At 44.2% G+C, this 27,306-nt stretch overlaps 1 protein-coding gene across 1 annotated transcript in view; it reads left to right on the top strand.

The window, feature by feature from the left end:
• Nucleotides 1-1,864: 1,864 nt before the first annotated feature.
• rtkna (rhotekin a) overlaps nucleotides 1,865-27,306 on the top strand; it is a gene marked incomplete at its 3' end in the record, with an annotated part of 49,072 nt that continues 23,630 nt past the window's right edge. Inside the window, 5 exon segments of the mRNA XM_080738843.1 lie at nucleotides 1,865-2,102; nucleotides 6,051-6,104; nucleotides 19,517-19,634; nucleotides 24,787-24,979; nucleotides 24,981-25,042. Of these exon segments, the coding sequence (XP_080594969.1) occupies nucleotides 1,880-2,102; nucleotides 6,051-6,104; nucleotides 19,517-19,634; nucleotides 24,787-24,979; nucleotides 24,981-25,042 (650 nt within the window). The 5' untranslated portion in view covers nucleotides 1,865-1,879.

Genomic DNA, 27,306 nt, shown 5'->3' with positions numbered 1-27,306 from the left:
CCCCACCGTTCAACAGAACCACATATTAGACCCCACCGTTCAACAGAACCACATATTAGACCCCATGTCCATAACTACGGCTGTCAAGATATGACAATTAATTGTCGTGGTGTGTGCTTGTAGATCTGCTGTTTTCACTAGTTTTGTGCAACAGTCTTGTATGATGAAGCAGGGCTTTGCTTTACCAAAAGACGTACACATTTGAAAGTTAGAGATACAAGGTTTCTGCCCGACAGTGACGATATTTTGGTGATTATGTTGCGAGGAAAAGGTTGAGATAAAATAGCCATTTTGGTTAGAACTGACTGAAAATAACTTTGTACTAAATATTTTTTCAAGTGTCCAAATAAATTCCAAATATTATCAAAATGATCTTGCGGCACCCCTGGACTGCCGTCACGTCACCCCTGGACTGCCGTCACGGCACCCCAGGGTGCCCCGTCACCCCTGGACTGCCGTCACGGCACCCCAGGGTGCCCCGTCTCCCACTTTGAAAACCCCTGGTGTAGGGGAAACCATGCAAGGCCAACTACCTGCTCACATGGAGCAGTTCAGTGTCCGTCCATCCGTCTCTCTGTAGGAAGGCTTTCTGTTGTGCTGACAGACTGGAGGATGTGTTGAAACCCTGCATAGATCACCTCTGTCTGTGTGTGTGTGTGTGTGTGTGTGTGTGTGTGTGCGTGTGTGCGTGTGTGCGTGCGTGCGTGCGTGCGTGCGTGCGTGCGTGCGTGCGTGCGCGACTGAGTGTCTTTATAATCACCCAAAGTGTGTGCATCTCTGGTGTCTCTCAGCTGCTGCTCAGATGCTGCTGCTTGACGGCTCAATCCTTCATACAGTATTCACTCCCCAGGGGTGGGTGTGTGTGTGTGTGTGTGTGTGTGTGTGTGTGTGTGTGTGTGTGTGTGCGTGCATGCGTGTTAAGTGTTTGCTAATTGATGTCTGCTAATTGATGTTTGCTAATTGATGCATCGTGTTGCACTGCGATGCGTCCTGAGCTTGTAGACTGGCAATTTTCCGGTGCACGACTGTGTAAATAAATCAGGTACGACTTCTATCTCTATTCCCTGAAAAAGAAATAAAAAACATCTAAATGTCTATATATGTCCATCTTTGGACCAATTACCCTCATCAACACTGATATATCCTCAACAGATCTGTGCAAATCCACTGGAGGAATCTTTTAACACAATATTCATGTTTCACTGGGTTAGTTTACCTCTCAGCATCCATCAAACATCTCCCAGACTCTGTGTTGGTATCAATCTGCAGCCTGATGGTGTCTGGAGGAGGCCTGCTGTCCTGCTCTGCATAGGAAGCATGTTGGTGGTGAATGTGAACCTCAGCGACAGCATGTTGGTGGTGAATGTGAACCTCAGCGACAGGCCTGAAGCCATTCATTCCATTTCTGTTCACTGAGCTGTTATTTAACGGAAACACAGAGTGATTTTCCGCCTGGTGACATTATGGTGACATTGTGCCACACGAGGGCGATATTAACTCTATTAACTATATTAACTCTATTAACTCCCATTCTCTTTGGAAGACAAATGTTGTTTGTGCCCCGGGCCCCCCAATGGACGGGGTTATGTGAGAGGATATGGTGTAAATTAAGAAATCATTTGTGATTTCAGCCTCATTCTGAGGCTGTTTGGATGGCGATGTTGGTCTTTCCGTCGGCCGCTCAGAAATTAATCTGAATTGTCGTGGAATTTGATGTGCAAAGTTGTATCTCCACATCTAAAGAGGGGATCGATAATTATCACACAATTAAATCGTTAATCGCAATTATTTGAATGACAAGTAACCTAACAACATGTCCATCTCTCTCTCTGTTCCACAGGACAGTGACATCCAGAAGAAGATCGACCATGAGATCCGCATGCGCGACGGGGCCTGCAAGCTGCTGGCGGCATGCAGCCAGCGGGACCAGGCCCTGGAGGCCTCCAAGAGCCTGCAGACCTGCAGCACGCGCATCATGGCCTACATGTCGGAGCTGCAGCGCATGAAGGAGGCGCAGGTCATGCAGCGCGTGGCGCGCAGGGCCTCCGACACGGGCGCCGTGGACGACCGCATGCCCTGCAAGGGGAAGATCGCCATCTCGGGTGAGTTGTGGCGCCAGTGGGGTGGAAAGTTGCACTCTTTCCCAAACTGTGGGTCGCGACCCATTTGTGGGTCACGGACCAATTTTTATGGGTTACGACTCGAGTAAAAAAAAAGAAAAAAACGATTTTCTCTACAAAAAATAAAATATATATTTCAAAAGATATATATTTTTTTGCGATAGAGAGATATAGATAGTTATACCTCATTTACACTTGTTGCATGCTGGTGTCATGTACAGAAGAATTTCCAGATCTACAAGAGATTGTTCGGCTTTAGCTTACGGTATAAACAATGGTAAAAAATTGCGAAAATTTAATTCATACAATCACCATCCTAGAATGTTGACACCTTACAAGCAGTGTTGCAGTAGTCTTGGGTCGCGCGCCCCCGACGACCCATATATTTTCTGAGTCGGGGTCTCACACCCCCCAAGTTCACACCTCGACAACTGTTTTAACAAAGAAACGAGACCTGTATAGTAGGTGTTGAGCGACGTTCGCGACCCCCCAAACATTGAATCACCACTGCACCACTGCTCACAAGCATATTAATATAAACGTGTGTGTGTGTGTGTGTGTGTGTGTGTGTGTGTGTGTGTGTGTGTGTGTGTGTGTGTGTGTGTGTGTGTGTGTGTGTGTGTGAGAGAGAGAGAGAGACAGAAAAGATAACATGGGAGAAGATAAACCTTTATTGATTCCCGTGGGTGAATTCGTAGCAGCAACAGCAGTAAGCATTAAACGCAGAGTGTAGAGAGATAACAACATGATGACATCACATAAATAGACTTGGAGTCTGACACTGTTAAATCTGTACTGAGTATATATGAACAGTCTATCACCAGAGAATAATATACTGTATGCATGGATGGACAGATATGCAGTTATCATAGATGAATATGTATGAATATATAGTATGTACAGTCTTCTCTGTATAGTGCAGTGTCAGCTGCCCTATAACCAGTGGGTATTTGGATGATATATCGTATGTCAGGCAGAAACCTCTCATCTCCATATTCTAACTTTGTTGTGAAACAATAAGCGAATACGTTTTGAATTAAAATGCATTGAACTTGCGTGATATGGATTTGGCTGAAGGGAGCTGCTGTGTTCCCCACTACTGTCTGTACCTTGGATCGGATGTTTATGTTACGGCGCTGTTGTGTGCAAGCCCCGTCCGTCACATCACCCAAGGACATCCTGGCTAACACTTCGTCATCACACTGTGTTGCTGCATGCCAAAAGTGGCCGATCTACAAGCTCACAGCACCTCGCATCTGCGACGCGTTGTGAGCTTGCAGATCGGCCACCTTCCAGACGCAGAGGTCTCCCAAGAATCACATTTCAACAGTGGATGGAAACAGGCTAAATTCACTTTTCTTTCTGACAATTCGCTTCCTATTTTGGCAGCTACTGAGTTAAAGGAATGAGATATTAAAGGAGAAGGAATCGTTGCCATCTTAATGGAGAGGCACTTTATCAGGCTGAGGCTCTCTCTCTATTATGGGATGTTTCATCCTTGTTATTGGCTGTAGCTGTGAGGCCCTGGAGAGCAGTTAGAGGCTGTTCATCAGCCTGGTGTAGAGAGGTAGAGAGACCAGTTAGAGGCTGTTCATCAGAGAGCAGGCAGGTGAATATTGAAGACTGAACTCCACTACGGTGCCAGTGGCGGTGGAAGAAGTACTCTTGTTTTGCACCAATGCCACAACTTAGAAATCGTCATTGTCGGGTGGGAACCTTGTACTGTATGTCCAAAACCGTTCATTTTGTATTTATCATTTTTTCTAACTGAACTAAACTAGTGAAAATAGCAGATCTAGGTGCGAGGCATTGTGTGCTTGTAGATCGGCTGTAGATCGGTTGTTTTCACTACTTTTGTGCTACAGCCTTGTATGATGAAGCAGGGCTTTACTTGGTGAAATAACGTACAAACTTGAACATTGAAGATATGAGGTTTCTGCCCAAGAGCGACGAAATTCTTCTGTCACTTACAAATAAAAGTCTGGTGTTCGAAATTCACTTAAAAGTACCAAAGTATTCGCATTAAAACACACTTTAAGTACTGAAAGTAAAAGTACAAATTTAGCTGAAACGTCCCATTTCACGAGTTTTCTAATGTCTAAAAATGCCTTGAAAACGGCAGATCTACAAGCAAAGTGACGAGTCGTGAGCCTAAGTACGGCATGCATACAGTATACTGCAAGGCTGAAGTGGATAATCAAAATCTATTAAGTAGCCAGTAACTAAGGTTTTTAAAAATTCTAGTACAGTACAGGGGTCTTCAACATTTCCAGGCCAAGGACCCCTTAGTTGGGAGAGAGATGAAGCAGGGACCCCCAGATTCCATATAGTTTCATTGTTTGACAGCACAATCATCAGTGTATTTTGGATTCATGTCAATTTGTGTTTTCAGATTTTAACCACTTGAACCATCAATACTTACCTTTCACTCTGTACTTAGTCTGCTCTTTTCCCCCTCTACACCAACGCTCTTTACCAAACATAGCCGATCTACAAGCTCACAACGCCTCGCGCTGAGCTTGTAGATCGGCTATGTTTGGCTAAAGTTCTCAGAATATGGTTAATATACGCTGAGGACCCCCTAGGGGTCCCGGACCCCCTGTTGAAGTCCCATGTTCTAGTAGATTAAAAGTACAATATTTGTCTCTGAAATGTAGTGTAGTGGAAGTTAAAGTAGAGAAATGTGGAAATCCTCCAGTAAAGTCAAATCTCCTCTACAGGGTCTTTAAGTACAGGCCTTACGTTGCTGCATAACCAGCTTAGTGGCCTTTGGGTAAAGAGTTAAGAGTTTTTTTGCCCTGAGACTGGTGAGATCAGGGGTTCAATCCCAGATAGATTCAGTCTAACAATGCCTCCCTGCTTGGCACTCGGCACAAAGCTTGGGATTGAGGCTATAAGTCCCAGTGCTGTACTGTACTTACGTCATGTCCAGGGGGTTACCGTACGCTTATATCAAGCTTTCTGTACTGTACTTACGTCATGTCCAGGGGGTTACCGTACGCTTATATCAAGCTTTCGGTACTGTACTTACGTCATGTCCAGGGGGTTACCGTACGCTTATATCAAGCTTTCTGTACTGTACTTACGTCATGTCCAGGGGGTATACGGACAGTACCGTACGCTTATATCAAGCTTTCTCATAACTAAGCAGGTTGGAGAGGCTTAGTGTCCGTGTCAGCCCGAGAACGCAGGAGTCAGGGGCGTCACATGGGGGGGGGGGGGGGGGGGGGGCAGAGTGGGACTGAGTTACTAGGGCCCAATGTGGAGGGGCCTTAACTCTTTTATAGTTTAGCTATTTTTGAAAAGTCGTGAAAATGTATGAAAATCTTTGAATATGTGTATTTTTAAGCAAACATTTGTAACTCAAATGTTGCTTCTGGGGGGTCCCTGGAACTAAATATTTTGAGATGGGGGTCCGTGGCCAAATACATATCATTTTGGTATTGGTACCACTGATATTTCAACAAAATTACGATTTTTCAAAAATAGCAGATCTACAAGCTCGCAGCCGCGCTGTGAGCTTGTATATCTGCTAGTTTTCAATAGTTAAAGCAAAATTATGCGTAATAATGCGTTCCCACTTCCCAGTCTAAATGGGTTAGGGTTGTAATGCAGGCTGCTATCCCAGGAAGTCATGTGATCCAAGATGGCCGCGGTGTGAATAAGGTCTGTTCCAAGCGCTTCTTACAGGGCTCATAGACAGGCAAACCTGCAGCGAGGTTCGGAAAACAATTGTAGAATTCATACGGTAAATAAAATGCTACTGAATGCTGCAATTGTGATATGTACGACAATGTGATGTGTACGACAATGCATGTAAACATACTGTAGGTTTTCGTACGAGTTGGACAGTTATTCATTGAAGCACTGTAGTGCCAGTGAATATGAAACTCTTTGCTTTAAGTTCCCTGTGTTTTTTTGTCTTCTCAGATCTTCGGATCCCTCTCATGTGGAAAGACACGGAATACTTCAAAAACAAAGGAGGTAAGGAAACACTGAATACACACTATTTCTGGGTGCACGTCTCAGATACTTCATTTTACTGTAATTTAACAACATAATAGCCAGCACAGAGAGACAAAGAGACATTCATGGATTTATATTTAAAAGTAACTTTAATTTTTCCCCCTGGACCCAGGGTATGGCAGCTGCATACCCCTACCATACCCAATTGACGCCCCTGTTGGTGACTGTCGTGCTTCAGCACCTGGTTTTTCCATACATTTTTCCATCATGTTTTTTGTGCACATTCTTGATTTGCGTGCAAAAAAAGAGGGGAAACACAGATTTGCTTTTTATGTTTTTTATTAATATTGTAATGTTTTGTTTGCGACCGTAGGTGGCGTTTAGTATGAAAACCTGCAGATCATGAGCGTGCGTCACGCCTCAGCCCCATATATGGACATATTATGTCATTCTCATGTGGTCTATGACGTCAGACATCTGTGATGTCAGACGTCAGTCATCTCCATATTTGGGAAACTATGGCCACATTTTGTCCAGACAACCGACCGCGACGCGAGTCACACTTGAAAATGAATTTCCGTCCTTGTCCCTTTCATGCCCATATATGGAGATCCCTGATGTCATCAATATTAGAGTTAGAGGCTGTTCATCAGCCTGGCGTAGAGAGGTAGAGAGAGCATTTTGAGTCATGAAACTACAACGTTACATCATTCCTCACGGTGGAGAGCTTTCCACCGTGAGTCCCAACACATCTCTCTGTTTTTACTATCAGACAGACAGGCTCTACTCCCCGTTCACTGATTGGTCAATCTAGACTAGTCAGTCACGGTGAATAGGACTCCACCGTGGCGTACTATGATGGCCTGCACTTATTTTCTGACTTGAAGTGGAAAGCTTTCCACCTCAAATTTGCGGTGGATAGGTCTCCACCGTACACTCTGATACGGGCTTTAGAGGCTGTTCATCAGAGAGCAGTCAGGTGAATATTGAAGATTGAACTCCACTACGTTGCCAGTGGCGGTGGAAGAAGTACTCTTGTTTTGCACCAATGCCACAATTTAGAAATTCTTCTGTCACTTACAAATAAAAGTCTGGTGTTCGAAATTCACTTAAAAGTACCAAAGTATTCGCATTAAACACACTTAACTCTTATAGTGCCTATCCCGAACTAGTTCGGCTTTAAAAAAAAAAAAAAATGTTTTGTAAAATGAAATGAGCGTGCGTCACGCCTCAGCCCCATATATGGACATATTATGTCATTCTCATGTGGTCTATGACGTCAGACATCTGTGATGTCAGACATCAGTCATCTCCATATTTGGGAAACTATGGCCACATTTTGTCCAGACAACCGACCGCAACGCGAGTCACACTTGAAAATGAATTTCCGTCCTTGTCCCTTTCATGCCCATATATGGAGATCCCTGAAGTCATCAATATTAAGCCCATATTTTGGAATTCCCATATATGGACATATAGTGTCAGTCTCTGTTGTTTCGCCCCTTAGGGCGTCTTACTGGAATAAACTGTATTTATTCAGCGCTAATTTTGCATAACGTTGTTGTCAGGTGGAAACCTCGTATCTCCAAGTTTCAAATGTGTACGTTCTTTCGCAAAGTGAAGCCCTGCTTCATCATACAAGGCCGCCCGTCGCACAAAAGTAGTGAAAACAGCCGATCTACAAGCACACAGTGTGCTTGTAGATCGGCTGTTTTCACTAGTTTAAATCATTTTTCAGTAAATATATGTATTTTATGCGGAGTCCTCCAATCCTCCACCAGGCATGGCTGCCAGTTCCCACCTGATGTCGTGTGGGAGTCCTGACCGCTCCAGATCGTACTGAATCACCGCTAGCTTGCAGAGCGTCTTAAGACTAGGACTCAAGTCTAGGATGTACAGGTCATTGTTGGGTATGTTTATTTTATACCCTCCAAAGATGATGACATGGCTTCCCACCATGCAACAGCAGCCCCCTCTCCTCCAAAATGAGTCATTCACCGTGGGCTTAACCTTGGGCTTAACCTCGGGCTTAACCTCGGGCTTAACCTTGGGCTTAACCTTGGGGTCCACCTCCGTCCAGGAGAAGGTCTCTGGACTGAACTTCCACATATCATCCTTTTTGATCCAGGAGAGAGTCTCAGTCCAGGCTTCACCACCACACACGTACAGCTCTCCATCGTAGGCAAAGGCTGAATGACGGTCTCGTTTCTCTGGACGATGCGTTGCAGAAGGAAGTAGTTGCCAGGAGTTGGTCTCTGTGTCAAACACTCTGACGTTGTTGATGTTGAAGGGTGGACCCGGCCAGCCCGCTGCGCCCCCAACCACAAACATCCTTGTTCCCATGACGGTGGCAGAGTGATATGACGAAGCAGGAGGCAGAGTGCCTCTGGTGTTAATCAGGGACCAGACCATCGTGGTGGTGTCCAGCTTGTAGGTGTCATTAGTGAGTGTAGATGCTGCGGTCCATCCTCCATGGACATACATGACCCTCCCCAAGACACAGGCTGAGTGACCCGACTTCCCCTCTGGAACACTCCCAGAAACCCTGGTCGTGATCCATCGGTGTGAGTCGACATCAAATGCATAAAGCATGTTGTACTCAGAGATATCATTACTCCCTGCTCCTCCCCAGAGGTAGACGAGAGCATCGATGAGCACCGCTGTGTGGCCACAGTGACCGCTGGGAACCTCAGGAGGTCTGGGGGCAACGCCCTCCATCTCAAAGAGACTGTGTTGAAGACGTACACACTGACGTACCGAGTTCTCCTAGGGTTTCGTCCAAATGCGTACACTTTGTGTCCCACGGAGACAGCAACACCATCGGTGATATGTGGGTCTCCTCGCAGCTTCCCTATACACTGCATTATATGACAGAACAACAGCAACAACACTGCTTGCTCTGTAAGACAGTCTTATTGAACATGACACCATTTATATAGGAGGCCAGTCTATGATGTCAGTACTATGATGTCACTTAGTGTAGCATCTCCATATTTGGTCAAAGTTGGAGCCCAAATGTTACGCCTCCCAGGGGCATAATCTGAAACTCGTCATGACACGTTGTGTAGCTTGTAGATCGGATATTTTGACCATTGTTGCTGAATGCTTATGATGAAATGCCCAAATAGGGACACCAGGCTGACCCTTCTAGTGTTAGAGTCACTTTCACCAATTATCAAGTTTAAACAGGTAAAAATAAAAACACACCCAATGTGAAGTGAGCGGTGGTCATGCTTGCATAACGTCTTCAATTGGTAATTGGTGATGTAATATGGCTACGCACACACGCACATTGCTATGGCAAAACGCTGAGGAAAACACATTGCTATGGCAAAACGCTGAGGAAAAGTGGCTACAGACACACGCACAGAAACTCTTAGGAGCGGTTTACGACCGCTCAAAAAAACACATTTCTTTATTGGAACAAGGCTTCATGAAGGCCTCAGAAACGGCTATTTTAATTCTATTTTAGTTAGGACAGGAGCTGGGTGTGGCTCCTCCCCCTTCTTAAGCCTCTATCAGAGTCGCGACCGGGTATTTCCCGGTGAATCTGTGCGCAACGGTGGGGGCTTGGGAGTGTGGGGGACACGAACCACTGACTATTGCTGATGATGGAGAGGTGATAGCTTAGCTTTTATGTATTATGTTATGTAATGTAATCTTGCCGATTTAGTAAGAGACCCCGTCGCCAATTGCAAGATATTTTAAAGTTATTTGGGGCCATGATGAAATCCATTTCTTCCCACAACTAGACTAAGGATTTATAGGGTGAAGAGCTATTCACCGCAAGCTTTAGGTGATCAGCTATCCACCTAAAGTGAGAAAATAAGTGGAGGCCATCATAGTCAGTCATGGTGAAGTCCTATCACTGTGACTGACTGGTCTAGATCGACCAATCAGTGAACGGGGTGATGGGCCGATCTGTCTGAAAGTAAAAATCACACCCGTGTGAACTGAGCGGTGGTTTACCCACCAACCCCCCCCCCCCCCCCTCCCCTCGGGCCGCAAAAGTCTAGAGTTCAGGCCGCTTTTTTTGAAAAAAAAAAAAAAAAGTTTTTTGAAAAAAAAGAAAAAAATTGGGGAAAAAAAGTTTTGGGAAAAAAAAAAGATTTTGAAAAAAAAAAAAAAGTTTTTTGAAAAAAAAAGTTTTTTGAAAAAAAAAAAGTTTTTTGAAAAAAAAAAGTTTTTTTGAAAAAAAAGGTTTTTGAAGAAAAAAAAAGGTTTTGAAAAAAAAAAAGATTTGGAAAAAAAAGTTTTGAAAAAACTCGGGCGTGCTCAAACAACAGTAATAACTGCGTATTACCTTATTGTACTTTACTGTACTGTATACTGTACCTAACTGTACTGTATACTGTACTCTACTGTACCTAACTGTACTGTACTGTACATATTCTATATCTATATCTATGAATTCTATGTGTTCTAGATCTATGAATTCTGCAGTACAGAGAAACACAGCCCCCCCCCCCCCTGTGTGTGTGTGTGTGTGTGTGTGTGTGTGTGTGTGTGTGTGTGTGTGTGTGAGTGAGTGAGTGACCCACCCACCAGTGTGTGTGTGTGTGTGTGTGTGTGTGTGTGTGTGTGTGTGGCCTGGCCTGGCCTGAACAACAGCGCCCCTCCCTTAACATGTGTGGTCAGAAAAGGTACTACACCACAGGCTTGAGGCTACATACAGACCCACCCACCCACATACATACAAACATACCTACACACACGGCCACGCTATGGAGACGGTGTGACCACCGCTCAAAAACAGAGAGATGTGTCGGGACTCGCGGTGGATAGCTCTTCACCGCGAGTAATGACGCAATGTTGTAGTTTTATGACTTAAAGGAGTAGTTCACCCCTAAAATGACTTTTTTTCTATTGATTAGTCACGCCATGGAGAGTAGAGTTCAATAATATTTTTTGGTTTTTGTCACATTCCTAAGACAAAATTTTGATTCGAGTAAATTTACCCCCATTGATTCCGGAGAGTGCTCTTGGCACAAGCATTTCATTGTTTGTCTGTACTTGTATGGATACGCATTTGACTAATAAACCGAACCTGAACCTGAACCTGAACCTGGATGGTGACCCGTTTCGAAACGGGTCACCATCCAGAAACAATGGGGGTAAATTTATTGTTATCACATTTTTGTCTTAGGAATGTGACAAAAACCAAAAAATATTATTGAACTCTAGTCTCCATGGCGTGACTAATCAATAGAAAAAAAGTCATTTTGGGGGTGAACTACTCCTTTAAAAAGACTACACCGCGGTGGATAACTTATCACCGCGGTGCCGACTATGATAGGGGCTTAAGTCAACTCGCGTGCCGAATTTGAAATAGGGAATGAATGCCCCACCCTTTAATGCAAACCCCATTATACCTGTTGTCATAGGACCCGTTTTGACCATCTGTTTGCCTTTGTCCACTTATGCCCATATATGGAGATCTCTGCAGACACAGTACCGGTTCCGGAAAACTCTGATGTCAGACATCAGCTCCGCATACGGGCATTCATTTTATGCCCATATATGGAGATCACTGTGAATGCCCTACCCTTTAATGTAAACCCCATTATACCTGTTGTCATAAGAGCCGTTTTGACCATATGTTTGCCTGTGTCCATTTAAGCCCATATATGAACATCAGAACACGTCATACTGATGACATTCAATACGTAACCATGGCATTTTTTGTTGACTCATGCGGCATACGTGATGTCAGAGCCTTTTATGAAGGGATGTCACAATGAGTCAGCGCTTGCGCCGATTTCCTCCGATACAGCCTGTCAACAATCATCTCCGTATAAGGAGATCCGAACGTTTTGCGCCGTTCTGGAAAACCGCACATCGGGTCGGGTCGAGGCCCAGCACTGCACTCCGCGCCGCGGCGGGAAACGCGCGTGCCGAATCTGAAGCCGGTGGGACGAATGGTTCTCGTGATACGCGGATTACATATACACACGCAGACACACAGATATTTCTCGCATTTATAATAAGATGATAAATGCAAAACGAACGGTTTTGGACATACAAGGTTTTCACCTGACAACGACAATAAGAGTAGTGGATGAAAGGTTCATACTGTACGTCTGCATTCATTTTTTCAGACATTTGCGATCATTTGCGATACATTTTCTATCATGGAAACCAAACCCTGTAGATTATACAAAAGAACGTATGATTTTCCGTTATCTCCATTACTCAGTGGTTCCACCCATAGGTCCCTGGGGTAATAACCTGCTAACTGCTGATTGGCTATCCAACAAGGTCATTAATTGCCTTCACCTGATGACCCAGATCTAACTAACCCACCCCTGATTAAAATAATAACCTTAATTAGCAAGCCACGATCACAGGTGAATGCAAATGAATGCTGTGGAAGAAGAAAGCGTAGAACAGGGGTTTTCAAAGTGGGTGACGGGGCACCCTGGGGTGATGGGGCACCCTGGGGTGACGGGGCACCCTGGGGTGCCGTGACGGCAGTCCAGGGGTGCCCCGAGATCATTTGATAATATTTGGAATTCATTTTTACACTTAAAAAAATATTTAGTATAATTTTAAACTTGAAGCACAAAGTTATTTTCAGTCAGTTCTAACCAAAATGGCTATTATCTCAACTTTTTCCTCGCAACATAATCACAAAAATATCGTCACTGTCTGGCAGAAACCTTGTATCTCCAAGTTTCAAATGTGTACGCAAAGCCCTGCTTCATCATACAAGACTGTCGCACAAAACTAGTGAAAACAGCAGATCTACAAGCACACAACACCTCGCATCTGCTGTTTTCACTAGTTTAGTACATTTCATAGATGATAAATACAAAACTAACGGTTTTGGACATACAAGGTTTCCACCTGACAACGACGATATTCTATAAATATAAGGTGCTGGGAGTTAAAATTATAATGTAGGGGTGCCTTGGATTAAAACAAATATTTATGGGGTGCCCTGAGACTAAAACGTTTGAAAACCCCTGACCAGCAGTATATTTGGAACCTCTGAGTCAAGGAAGCTCCATATAAGGAAAGGACGCTGATGCGTTTTTTAGCACCACGGCTATCCGCCATGACACTCTCTGTTGGGTGAATAACATTGAGAGCCGTCTGGGACAGCTCATGAACAAAAAGATTCTGAACGATAAAGACCTTTATAAAACACTCAGCTCAGGAATATAATAGAAAACATGTCACACCTTGTTTTCTGCTGTGTTGCTTTTCAATCAGTACACTTTATTACATCATAGAGGCATCTGAAGAGCACAAAGTATGTTTCTGAACAGGCTAGTATCGCGAGACTCTCGCGATAGCTCAGAGACAGAAACTATACCTGCTGCTGTTTTGCTGTCTCAATAATATTATGTACTGAGCACATCGAAAAGCATGTGATTGTAAAAATACACGTGATGTGTCTTATATTCCAGGAGCGATTAAACAACAAAGGTCGCCATCGTTCTGAATAATCTTTTTGTTCATGAGCTGTCCCAGCCATGTTAGTCATCAGGTTTTGCCACCGAAAGTGTCATGGCGCGTAGCCGTGGTCACTGAGTGTCTTCTCCTCGCCCTCGAGTCCAGAAGCACGTTTTGAAAGCCCTGTTGATTGACGGTTCGTTACTCCCGCCTCGTCGCTGGGAGTTAATGCGGGTCAAACTCTCCTCTTCCCCAGAATGAATGTGCTTATGCAGGGGTGTCACACCAACTTCTGGGCCCTGGGTACAAGGATTCACTGTGGGGCCCCTGTGCTTTAACTATTGAAAAATAGCAGATATACAGGCTCACAGAGCTTGTAGATCTGCTATTTTTGAAAAATCTTGAAACTCTTTGAATATTTCAAATCCTTTTTTGGTTTTTTGAAACATGTTGTATGTATGTTTCAATGTCAGTGGTGCTCAAACCTTTTCATGTGAAGGACACCCAAAATGATATGTATTTGGCCACGGACCCCCCATCTCAAAATATTTAGTTCCAGAGGCAAAATTTTAGTGACAAATGTTCGCTTAAAAAATACCTATATTCAAAGATTTGCACACATTTTCACGACTTTTAAAAAATAGCAGATCTACAAGCTTGCAGCGCGGCACTCGGTGCCGCGCTGTGAGCTTGTATATCTGCTATTTTTCAATAGCTAAAGTATAAAATAATTAAGGCCCCTCCACCGTGGGCCCTAGTAACTCAGTCCCCCCCCCCTTGTGACGCCCCTGTGCATATGACCGCAGTGCACTAATGAACCGAGGAGACACAGGTAGAGAGAGTCCCTTAACGAGTCTTAATGAGGCCATTAGAGAAGGTCATTAAAAAGCACAGGGACATTATTATGAGGGAGAACCCAGGAGAATGAGAACAACTGGTTTCAATCCCTTTGAAACTATTTATCGTGTCCTCAGAATGTCACGCTTTGAAGGCCTCTCAAATAATATTAATGATGGGGAGGCCTCCCCTCCAAAGCTTCAATTTGTAATCAACATTATGTTTTTAAATTATTAGTTGTTTCTGCTATCTGAGATAGAGAAAAATGGGACAACAATATGCAGCCTCAGAACTCAGCATGTCATGGTCCATGCAACTGAGTTACTAGGGCCCAAGGTGGAGGGGCCTTAATTATTTGATACTTCAGCTATTGAAAAATAGCAGATATACAAGCTCGTAGATCTGCAATTTTTTCATGAAAGTCATGAAAATGTGTACAAATCTTTGAATATAATGTATTTTTTTCAAGCAAACATTTGTAACTCAAATTCTGCTTCTGGGGTGGTCCCTGGAACTAAATATTGTGAGTCCGTGGCCAAATACATACTGTATCATTTTGGGGGTCCTTGACATGAAAAGGTTTGAGCACCACTGACATAGGAACATTCAAAAAATAGCAGATATACAAGCTATACAAGCTCACAGCGCGGCAGTCGGTGCCGCGCTGTGAGCTTGTATATCTGCTATTTTTCAATAGTTAGAGCACAAATGTGAGTAAATCCTTGTACCCAGGGCCCAGAATTTGGTGCGACACCCCTGGACATGAAGATACAAAGATACATCTTTTTTTTAAAGATTTGTTTTTGGGCTTTTTATGCCTTTATTTGATAGGACAGTAGACTGATAGGAAATGGGGAGAGAGATGGAGAATGACACGCGGCAAAGGTCGTCCGGATCGGGAACCGAACCGGCAACGCCAGCAGGCATCACAGCCCAGCATGTGGCATGCGCCCCGACCACCAGTCCAGCGGGCGCCCCACAAAGATACATCTTAACGTTTGACGTTGGTACAGTTGCTGCTACAAAAAGATACAACGGCTTCAAAAAGGTTGAGCTGGTTTAAACTTCAGCTACAAAGATACACATTATGCTGTATATCTTTTGTGTCTGCCAGTGAGCACGCAGCGTTGGCGTCATCATAGTCAGGGGTGTAGATCTGCTATTTTTGAAAAATCGTGAAAATGTCTTTGAATATTTTTCTTTGAAGGTTTTTTGAAAAACCTATGTTTTTATATCAGTGGTGCTCAAACCTTTTCATGAGAAGGACCCCCAACATGATATATATTTGGCCACAGACCCCCATCTCAAAATATTTAGTTCCAGGGGCCGCCCAGAAGCAAAATGTGAGTTACAAATGAAAGATTTGCACACATTTTCACAACCTTTCAAAAATAGCAGATGTACAAGGTCGCAGCGTGGAACTCGGTGCTGCGCTGTGAGCTTGTATATCTGCAATTTTTCAATAGCTAAATAATTAAGGCCCCTCCACCTTGGGCCCTGGTAACTCAGTCCCACTTTCCCCCCCTTGTGACGCCCCTGGTTGTGCCACTTTTTATTATTCCAGTGCCAATCCTCCCATGGACATTATTATCTGCTGTTAATGTTGGTCATTTAGCTTGGCAGGGCATCTGTGAAGCACAGCCACAGAACGCCCTCAGAGGAGTGTACAGTACTATGCAATCATCATTATTACCAACACGTTGTGCTGTACTGTAGTCACAGTCACCTGTGTGACTCAGAGCAATGTGACGGAGGGGAGATTACACCAGGAGAGCAGCGGTCAACAAAGAAATTGTGTACGTCTGTGGTTTTCAACCTTTTTGGTATCGAGGTCCATTATTTATTCGGCGTTTGAGACACGGACCACAATTTGATAAGATTTAGCCTCTCAGACTGAAACCTTCGAATATTCTGTTGTCGTATAATATTTTGTCCACAATTCCATGCTGTATTGATGCAATTCTTCTACATTCTCTAATTGTGTAGACTTCTTGTAAATTAAGAATGTTATGTTAAAGATCTATAAGGGTCCATTTGGTTACAGACTCTCCATCATTTAGCTGGGGACCACCTGGAACCCCCTCTAGGACCACTGGTGGTCCCTGGACCTCTGGTTGAGAACCACTGGTGTGAGTGGATTAATGAAGTTAATGTGTAATAATGCAGGACTAGTCTGTGTGGTGCACAGAATAATCGTCTCTGTCAGGTGTAAATGTCTCGAAACTGATTCAAATTCAAAAACGGTCGAAAATCCACAAGCTCAAAACAAGCAGCTTCGCACAGCGATTGGACATTGTAGATCTACTAGTTTTGATTTTTTTTTTGTGTGACGCTGTAGTATGATGAATTAGGGGGCGTTAATTATGAGAAAAACATCACAAAAAGGTAAATATTGAGATATGAGGTTTCTTCCCAGATGACAACCATATACAGTGTAACTCAAGCAAAACATTGGAATTCAGCAACACAGCTGTTATTTTTGGACCACTAAGAATGCCCCCCCCCCCCCCCACACACACACTGTAAGGTGTATTATAGTAATAACCTTACTGTAGAATGGCATTTATCCAGCTAGGTATTTGACCTATCATCATCATAGTGCTTGACGGGCGGTAATGGCTGGTTGAGAGTACTGTGAGAGCACAGAGTGTACAGTAAGAGTACAGTAAGAGCATGTTGAGAGTACAGTAAGAGCACAGTAAGAGCATGTTGAGAGTACAGTAAGAGTACAGTAAGAGCATGTGAAACCAGCTGGCAGAGAGTCAGGGGTGTACAGTAAGTGTACAGTAAGAGTACAGTAAGAGCATGTGAAACCAGCTGGCAGAGAGTCAGGGGTGTACAGTAAGTGTACAGTAAGTGTACAGTAAGAGCATGTGAAACCAGCTGGCAGAGAGCCAGGCGTGTCACACCAAATCCTGGGCCCTGGGTACAAGGATTCACTGCGTTATGTTGTGCTTTAACTATTGAAAAAATAGCAGATCTACAAGCTCGCAGCGCGGCACTCGGTGCAGCGCTGTGAGCTTGTATTCTGCTATTTTTCAATAGCTAAAGTAAATAAAATAATTACCTCCACCTTGGGCCCTAAACTCAGTCCCACTCCCCCTCCCCCCCAGTGACGCCCCTGCAGAGAGTATAGTGTTTAGTTTCAGGTGCTGTAAGTCATCTCATCTCCTCTGTGTGCTGGTGTTGTATACTGTACGCCTCTGCATTCTTGTTAAAAACACTCCTGAAGGACTCCAACGCTGCCGTGCGAGCCCAGGATGAGCTCTGGAAACTGAGTCGTTTAGAGGAGAAAGAGGTTGAAATGCCTTCCATATGTTGGCTTCTCCTCACAAATCCTTTCTATAAGGTCGTCCTCAGGCGAGCCTCCGTCGTCGCTTCCAGTTGTCCCGGTTTCTCCATAGAACATCTGGTCGGCTCGTTTGTGCTTTGCGCAATCCTGTGTCCTTTGTTGAGTACATCCACGTATGTTAGATGTGGGACGTCCTGGTGACCGGTGCCTGTGTGTTGGTTGGTTCCCACAGCACCAATTTGCTGGCTGGCAGCTCTTGATGTCTTTGGCAGTGCATGTCCTGCTTGTCTCATTCTCCTGGCTGCTATTTTCAAGCTCAGACCTTGGTATTATCCCTCATACAGATGCTTGTTGTTAACGTGTGCACTCTGGCTGATGTTAAAGGACCACTTCACCTCTGGAAGAACCAGATCTTATTGTATTCATGGGTTAAATTTGTAGTCCTACAACGGCCATATTGAGGACCAACACAGGTGTTCTGATTGGCGTAGAACATTAGTGCTATGCCAATCAGACAAGTGAAACACCTGTGTTGGTCCTCAACATGGCCACTGTAGGACTACAAATTGAACCCATGAATTGTTGTTTGGGACAACGATCAACACAATCCATATGATGCATTTTGCATTTTGCATCATATGACCAGTTGTTGCATGCTGAAATACTAAAATATCTAAAAACACAGATTGAACTAAAAAAAAACCTCAGGATTGTGTTGATCGTGTCCCAAACAACAATAAAATAAGATATGGTTGTCCCAGAGGTGAACTGGTCCTTTAAGTAGTACTGCACGCAACATTCTGGTGTAGCACCCGTCTAGAGACTTCTGCAGGGTTGGTTTCGGGGTCCCCGTTCGCTGCCATAGGATAACAGACTCTACCGTTACTTAGCATGGAAGAAGCTGAGTTTGATTTGTCCCGGGAGGTTGGAGTTCCGTACTGTACTGTATACGGCGCTTCATGCCATTCAGGGCCCTCCATGCCGTTCAGGGCCCTCCATGCCGTTCAGGGCCCTCCATGCCGTTCAGGGCCCTCCATGCCATTCAGGGCCCTCCATGCCGTTCAGGGCACTCCATGCCGTTCAGGGCCCTCCATGCCAGTGCCTTCCTCACTTTAACATCTTGCTGGGTTGAGTTGACCCATGAGCCATGACGTACTTGAAGTCCTTGACGTCCTTCAGAGCAGTGCCTCGTGTTGTTGTGAGAGGTGGATCCAATAAGATCTTATACTGGAGGTGAAACTTCTTGGCATTTTGCCGAAGGCCAACCTTGGCACACTCTGACTGACTTGTTTTCTTCTTTTTGAGTGCCCAAGACAAAAGTAGGAAACATAGCTTCAAGTGTGTGGATTTATAAATATCAAACAGATTAAGTGTTAATATTTGAGCTTGTGACTAAATAATAACTACATTGATTGCTGATTCACGGGTTCTTTTTTCACATGACGGTGACGATATTCTCTCTCTCTCTCTCTCTCTCTCTCTCTCTGTGCTGTCTCCCTATCTCTCTCTCTCTCTCTCTCTCTCTCTCTCTCTCTCTCTCTCTCTCTCTCTCTGTGCTGTCTCCCTACCTCTCTCTCTCTCTCTCTCTCTCTCTCTCTCTCTCTCTCTCTCTCTCTCTCTCTCTCTCTCTCTCTCTGTGCTGTCTCCCTATCTCTCTCTCTCTCTCTCTCTCTCTCTCTCTCTCTCTCTCTCTCTCTCTCTGTGCTGTCTCCCTATCTCTCTCTCTCTCTCTCTCTTTCTCTCTCTCTCTCTCTCTCTCTCTCTCTCTCTCTGTGCTGTCTCCCTACCTCTCTCTCTCTCTCTCTCTCTCTCTCTCTCTCTCTCTCTCTCTCTCTCTGTGCTGTCTCCCTACCTCTCTCTCTCTCTCTCTCTCTCTCTCTCTCTCTCTCTCTCTCTCTCTCAGAGCTCCACCGGTGTGCGGTGTTCTGCCTCCTCCAGCTGGGAGGTGAGATCTTCGACACAGACATGGTGATGGTGGACCGGACGCTCACAGACATCTGCTTCGACAACACCATCGTATTGTGAGTGTTTCTGTCCAGCCGGTAGAATAACAAGATGTAAAAATATGGATTTTTGAATTAAAGCCCTACTTCTTGATCATACTGCAGCGTCACACAAAAGCATCAAAAGTTGCAGATCTGTAAGTACGTCGCGTTTTGAGCTTGTAGATCTGCTACTTTTGAATTTGAATCCTGAAAAGTAACAGTTTTGGACTTATGAGCCCGACAGAGATGATATGTCAAAGGTGGCTTGCAATGAAGTATAAAGTATTATCCTTTATTGAATTCCTTTGATATTAGATGCTCCCTCTCCCAATGGAGAAAGGCAATTGCAAAAACAAAAAACTAAAAAACAAACAAATACAATAAAGATGGTGGCACATCTACAGTAACTGTTTCAGCAGATCGACAAGCTTGAAATGTGTCACTTTGTGCCACGTTTCCAGCTTGTAGATCTGCTATTTTTGATGCTACTGTGTGAGGCTGTAGTGTGATCAAATAGGGCATTAATTTACCCCCAAAAAAACATAAAAAGTTAAAATAAATAATGGACTTAAGAGGTTTCTGCCCAACCATATCTACTGTAACTATAAATATATATCTACTGTAACTAAATAAATATATGGGTTTAACAATCATTCCATCTCCAGTGGATGGCAGAGTCCTCACCACAGCTATAATCATACATTACAGTTGTTTGTAATAATCCTATAATAATATACGATTTTGCTCCCACATAACCGTTGTGTTTGATGCCGACGGCCCCAATCTATTATACGATACAGTTACAGATACATTGTGGAGGAATAAGTTGAGGGTGGTGTTATTACAGTAGCTACTGTAGGCCTAACATCGTTTATTCATAAGCGATACATATTCATGATGCAATGCAAAGCAAACCCATTTGGAGAGGAACGGTAACATCGGTATAATATTTCCTAACACCACAGGGTGAAAACGCTTCGCATGCTAATCGTCTGCATGTTTATTAACCCATTCAGAACGGGTACACATTATGTGTATCTTTATTTTATGCTTTAACTATTGAAAAATAGCAGATATACAAGCTCACAGCGCGGCACAGAGTGCCGCGCTGTGAGCTTGTGGATCTGCTATTTTTGAAAAATCAAGAAAATTAGAATTTTGACCTGATTCTATAAGTGTCTTTTGAATCCTTCTAAGGTTTTTTTGAAAACCCTATGTTTCTACGTCAGCAATCTGGCCAGCCATCGTCAAAGAAAAGGTCCTTTTCACTTAACTGGAGCTCAGTTAGTCTGTTCTTGAGAGACTACTATGTCAGTGGTTCTCAAACCTTTTCATGTGAAGGACCCCCAAAATGATATGTATTTGGCCACGGACCCCCATCTCAAAATATCTATTCCAGGGACCCCCCCAGAAGCAAAATTTGATTTACAAATGTTCGCTTTGAAAATACATGTATTCAAAGATTTGCACACATTTTCACGACTTTTTCAAAAATAGCAGATATACAAGCTCGCAGTGCGGCACTCGGTGCCGCAATGTGAGCTTGTAGATCTGCTATTTTTCACTGGTTAAAGCAGTCAATCATTTCTAGGCCTGAATGGATTAAACACATTAACCCTCTGGCAGCGCATGTCATTATAGGCAAAACGAAAAAACAAATCACAGATCTACAAGCTCACAATGCGTCGCTTCACGATGCATTGTGAGCTTGTAGATCTTGCGATATGTTATGTGGAACACCGTTGTGCAAAACGGTTCAGGTTAAATAAGAAATGCAAAGCAGTGCATGCAGCGTTCAGCTTGAATGCAGCTTATTAATGCATACACTCAGTGTGTGTGTGTGTGTGTGTGTGTGTGTGTGTGTGTGTGTGTGTGTGTGTGTGTGTAGGCTGTATGTGACATGCATGACAATGGGTGGGCGCTGTGCTGACCGTGGCTTTTATTACTGTTTTATGAGAAATTGCATTTAACCTCCCCTGGTGGTCTCCTGATAGATAGTCCAGGCTTGTTTTAAAAGAAACCAGTGATTCACTTTTTTTTTTAAATGGATGGTGAAATGCACGAAGGGCTGTCACAATTATTACATAATCGTCTAATCGCAATTATTTTGACATAATCGCAATTATTTTGTGATAATCGTCATAATCGTTTACATGTTGAATCTTTTTTATATATGTTCAAACATTTAAAATAGCTGATCTACAAGCTCACAACGCGTCGCGATGCGACACGCTGTGAGCTTGTAGATCGGCTATTTCCACTATCAATGTTCTTTTTAACTCATTGGCCGCCTCCCCCGATAGTCACGAGAAAATTCCAATGTCGCTCCCCGCCAGGCCCGATAGTCCCGAGAATTTGCTTTTATATAATGTAATGTTTAATTACATTATTCTGCAGCCCGTGAAAAAGTTTGAGCTTTCAGTCATATAACGAACCAAAGATATCACTCATCACAGTAAGTGTGTTTGAAAACAAGAGTGTAATAACGTATAAATCTCAATAGAAATGAATAAAACTCCCAATAAACCACAGTGAATGCATTTAGCGTGGCAGAGCGCAGCCCGCAGAGTGCAATCAGCGGCACACTGGCCACACGCATTTAAAGGGATGTGGGGCAGGGATGTGCAGAGAATATTTAGAGAGGCAGGGGCTGACATTTTTAATGGGGCCTTTTGGTGGACAATTCTATTGAATGCAGCCCTCAGGGGCAGGGGCTCAAGCCCCCTTTGATGTCTATGTGTGTACATGCCTGGTGAAGGGGCTGGCAGAAGCGACAACGGAGCAGCTGGATCTGAGACCATTTTGCACAAATCAAACAAAATCCAGTAAAATGTTCACTTGGAAAGCCATGACCTGCCTCATTGGCCAACAACACACAGCTTCATCATAACCCCCAAAGTCTCGACAACAAAATATTATGTCCCAGGCAGCCAGACAACAACGAAGATCAGAAGATCAGATCAGCAGGAGCGTCACAAGGGAAAAGTGGGACGAGTCTGAGTTACTAGGGCCCAAGGTGGAAGGGGCTTCATTATTTTATACTTTTGCTATTGAAAAATAGCAGATCTACAAGCTTGCAGCGCGACACTCGGTGCCATGCTGTGAGCTTGTATATATCTATTTTTTAAATCCCCCTATGTAGAAAATTCATGGGGGGCCCGCAGTGAATCCTTGTACCCAGGGCCCAGCACCGACACCCAGTTGGAACAGATCCTCAGCCCACTACAAAGTGTACAAACACAACGTATAGAAAGCCTGGTGAGGCGAGGCCGAGGTTACAAACAACACAATCACCTACTGGACAAGATGCAGTCGGCCGGTCCAGTCACCACCAACCGATCTTCAAGCCCTGCTACGGGAGTGGAGAGGAGAAAATATCCCCCCCCCCCCCGGCGGAGTCCTCAATCAGGCGACCATTGTCTGAAGAAAAGCAACGTGTTGCGTCCATATAACTTCCATCGGTATGTAACAAAACTGGTGAAAATAGCAGATCTGCAAGCACACAACGCCTCGCATCCAAGCGCGACCATGGAGCCTGATGGAGGAGTTGTTCTAGGTGTATTATATTCCAGTTATCAGGAAAGGGTCGCGTCCAAACTCCCAGCGGTGGAACAAAAAAAAAGGAGTGAAAATAGCAGATCTACAACGCGTCGCGACAGTGGAATCCAACAGGGAAGAAACGAAAACACGGCGATCGTCATTGTCAGTAAGTTACTGTTGTTTCCATCCTCCTAACCTAAACTAACTGTAACAGTTAGTTTACCTAGGCTAGAAGACTCTTCCTGCTCACTTGGCTGATATGCTCCTGCGTGCGTCCCTATGGCGTGCACGCGCAATCGCGCATGTGCGCGTGTTTGAGGCGTGCCGCGCAACAAGTCCTTGCAGCCTGAAGCCGTGAAGGAAGGAAACGAGCTCGCGCCTGAGGCAATATCACCACTGGGCGTATGTGATCGCTGCAGTCTGTTCCGCTCTAAAGCCCGCCTACTGTATCCGGTTATGTAACACTCACATGCATGCAAGACACGTTTCCGCATCCGGTATAGACCCAGGCCGGATCACCAACAAGCAGAGTAACTTGATTGCTATCAGTTCTCTACCAAGCCACCGAGGCAAGCCAGTAGTTTGCGCACATCAAGAGAGCTGCTCTCATGCTCTGTCAGAGCATGAGAGCGATTCAATTCAAAGGAACGTTATTGGCATGAGAAAACATAGGCTACGTTTACATCGCCAAAGCAAGTGCCACAAATAAATAAAAACAGTTGAATATGGGGAACATATTTACAGTTATACACATAGGCCTTGCCTTATATAAAGTTATACGTTATAAGTGTGTGTGTGTGTGTGTGTGTGTGTGTGTGTGTGTGTGTGTGTGTGTGTGTGTGTGTGTGTGTGTGTGTGTGTGTGTGTGTGTGTGTGTGTGTGTGAAAATGTGATCTGTGCAAAATAAAACACTTGAATGCTGAATAAAAGGTAAAAAGCTTATTTATATTTGTGTGAAGTCAGTATGACGCCCTAAGGGCAAGAGGTGACCTATTACAGCCCTATTACACTATTCCAGTTATTGCCCTATTACACAATTACACTTATTACACTAGTAAACTTATCTGATAAGTGCCTGACGCCATAAATACAAATATCAACTGAATTATCCACTTGAAAAGCGATCGATCACAAAAAGGTCAATATCTCCAGTTTTATCAATTAGAGCTGGATTTTGGTCAAAAATGGCTATTTTGAGATGGCTGCAACTATAGAAAAAAAAGCTTTTTATTTTATTTTTTTATTTTTTGGTGAGACTAGAGGTTGTCTTCTTTCTTTTCAGGTACTGTAAGACATTGTCGAAAAAACACAGAATTTAGGAAAAATGTCAATATAAAAAAAATATATAAATTTTTTTATTAAACAAAATGGTAGGAGAGCCATACAGTCAATGTTAAAATGGCGGCCAATGTGTTAAAGTGTAAAGTTGTCAAATATGTCCTTCATTTCTTTGTATATTTAGGTTATGTGTCATATCTGCCATGTGCAACTTCAAACAGAAATGTAATTGTCAACAACAAAAACACAATTAAATCGTTAATCGCAATTGTTTGAGTGACAATTAATGGTCATGTTTTATGTCATAATGGTGACAGCCCTACACTATGCTGACCTTGCTCTCATCACCGTGTCTGTCTGCTCCCCCCAGCAACGAGGCGGGCCCCGGGTTCGAGCTGCGTGTGGAGCTGTACAGCTGCTGCTCCGAGGACGACTGCTCAGGGGGCAGCACGCCCCGCAAGCTGGCCAGCAAGCTGAGCTCCTCGCTGGGACGCTCGGCCGGGAAGAAGCTGAGAGCTGCCATGGAGCCTGGAGCCTGCAGCCCCACAAGCAACGGAGGGGGAGGGGGGGGGAGGGGGGGGAGGAGGAGGGGGGGCGCCGCTCCTGCTGCCCGTTCCCTCTGTGCCGTGAGTCTGCTTTATTACTGTTTACTACTTATAGGCTTTTAGCAAGACGCTCTTCATCCTAGAGAGACTTACAACCAGTAAGACTTCCTAATCGGGAGATAAGCGACCATCAGGATACTGTAGGCCAGTGGTTCTCAGACCATCAGGATACTGTAGGCCAGTGGTTCTCAGACCATCAGGATACTGTAGGCCAGACGTGGTTCTCAGACCATCAGGATACTGTAGGCCAGTGGTTCTCACCATCAGGATACTGTAGACCAGTGGTTCTCACCATCAGGATACTGTAGGCCAGTGGTTCTCACCATCAGGATACTGTAGGCCAGTGGTTCTCACCATCAGGATACTGTAGGCCAGTGGTTCTCAGACCATCAGGATACTGTAGGCCAGTGGTTCTCAGACCATCAGGATACTGTAGGCCAGACGTGGTTCTCAGACCATCAGGATACTGTAGGCCAGACGTGGTTCTCAGACCATCAGGATACTGTAGGCCAGTGGTTCTCAGACCATCAGGATACTGTAGGCCTGTGGTTCTCAGACCATCAGGATACTGTAGGCCAGTGGTTCTCAGACCATCAGGATACTGTAGGCCAGTGGTTCTCAGACCATCAGGATACTGTAGGCCAGACGTGGTTCTCAAACATTTTTAGCTGCAGTGGGGGTACTTCCCCTGACTACAGGATTTTACTTTGAAAAATGTACATCAAAAGTCCAGTTCCCAAATAACATTGTTTCTATTCAATAATAGTTGTATTAGTCAAGGTATTGATGTAATTTGGTTTAACAATATACAGATGAGCACGTTCACACAAAGTCTGTGAATGTTTTATCACTGAAAATAATACTAAAATACATATTCCCATTTTCTAGTTTTTTCTCACCCCTAGGGGTACACGTACCCCCATTTGAGAAACACTGCTGTAGGCTACATCAAAATGCAGAGAGACAGTAGTGGCGTTTCCATAAATCTTTTAATGGAAACACTTCAAAATTCGAATAAACTTTCATTACCCGCAAAAAATATTTATGCGCTTGGAGGAGGTGGATTTTGAGGCTTTATCGAAAAAACATAATGTGCATTAGTTCAATGGAAACACTAAGCAAATAACTTTTGAATTAAAATGCATTGAACTTGCATGATATCGATTTGGCTGAAGGGAGCTACCAACTTGTTAGCGCCTATACCTTGCATTGGGTGTTTATTTTACTGCGCTGTTGTGTGCAAGCCTTGTCCGTCACATCACCCAAGTAAATCGTGGCTAACCCTTCGTCATCACACCGTGTTGCATGCCACAAATGGCCGATCTACAAGCTCACAGCAGCTCGCATCCGCGACGCTGCAGGATGAGTATGCAGCGAGTCACAGCAGTCAGACGTGCAGTGCTCACGTCTCAGATTTGATCTAAAAACATCAGCCCAATCCCAGCTCTGTTCACTGTGTGCACTGTGTGCACTGTGTGCACAGTGTGCACAGTGTGCACAGTGTGCACAGTGTGCACTGTGTGCTGTGTGCACTGTGTGCTGTGTGCACTGTGTGCACTGTGTGCACTGTGTGCACTGTGTGCAAGACCGCAGGAAGTCATTTACAGCAGGTCGGTCAGACAGACCCAGGGTCTCCCAAGAATCGCATTTCATCCGTTTAATGGAAAACAGGCTAAATTCGCTTTGTCTTTTTGCGAATTTCTGATAATTTGCTTCCTATTTTCGAATAAGCTTAATGTAAACTCAACTAGTGATGGTGCCTCAGTAAACTAGGATAAAGGACCTATGCTAGTGATGGTGCCTCAGTAAACTAGGATAAAGGACCTATGCTAGTGATGGTGCCTCAGTAAACTAGGATAAAGGACCTATGCTAGTGATGGTGCCTCAGTAAACTAGGATAAAGGACCTATGCTAGTGATGGTGCCTCAGTAAACTAGGATAAAGGACCTATGCTAGTGATGGTGCCTCAGTAAACTAGGATAAAGGACCTATGCTAGTAACTCAACTAGTGATGGTGCCTCAGTAAACTAGGATAAAGGACCTATGCTAGTGATGGTGCCTCAGTAAACTAGGATAAAGGACCTATGCTAGTGATGGTGCCTCAGTAAACTAGGATAAAGGACCTATGCTAGTGATGGTGCCTCAGTAAACTAGGATAAAGGACCTATGCTAGTGATGGTGCCTCAGTAAACTAGGATAAAGGACCTATGCTAGTGATGGTGCCTCAGTAAACTAGGATAAAGGACCTATGCTAGTGATGGTGCCTCAGTAAACTAGGATAAAGG

The sequence above is a fragment of the Nannobrachium achirus genome (assembly GCF_963921795.1).
Source record: "Nannobrachium achirus genome assembly, chromosome: 12".
In the NCBI taxonomy this organism is placed as follows: domain Eukaryota; kingdom Metazoa; phylum Chordata; class Actinopteri; order Myctophiformes; family Myctophidae; genus Nannobrachium; species Nannobrachium achirus.
This window is presented reverse-complemented; position numbering and strand designations above follow the sequence as displayed.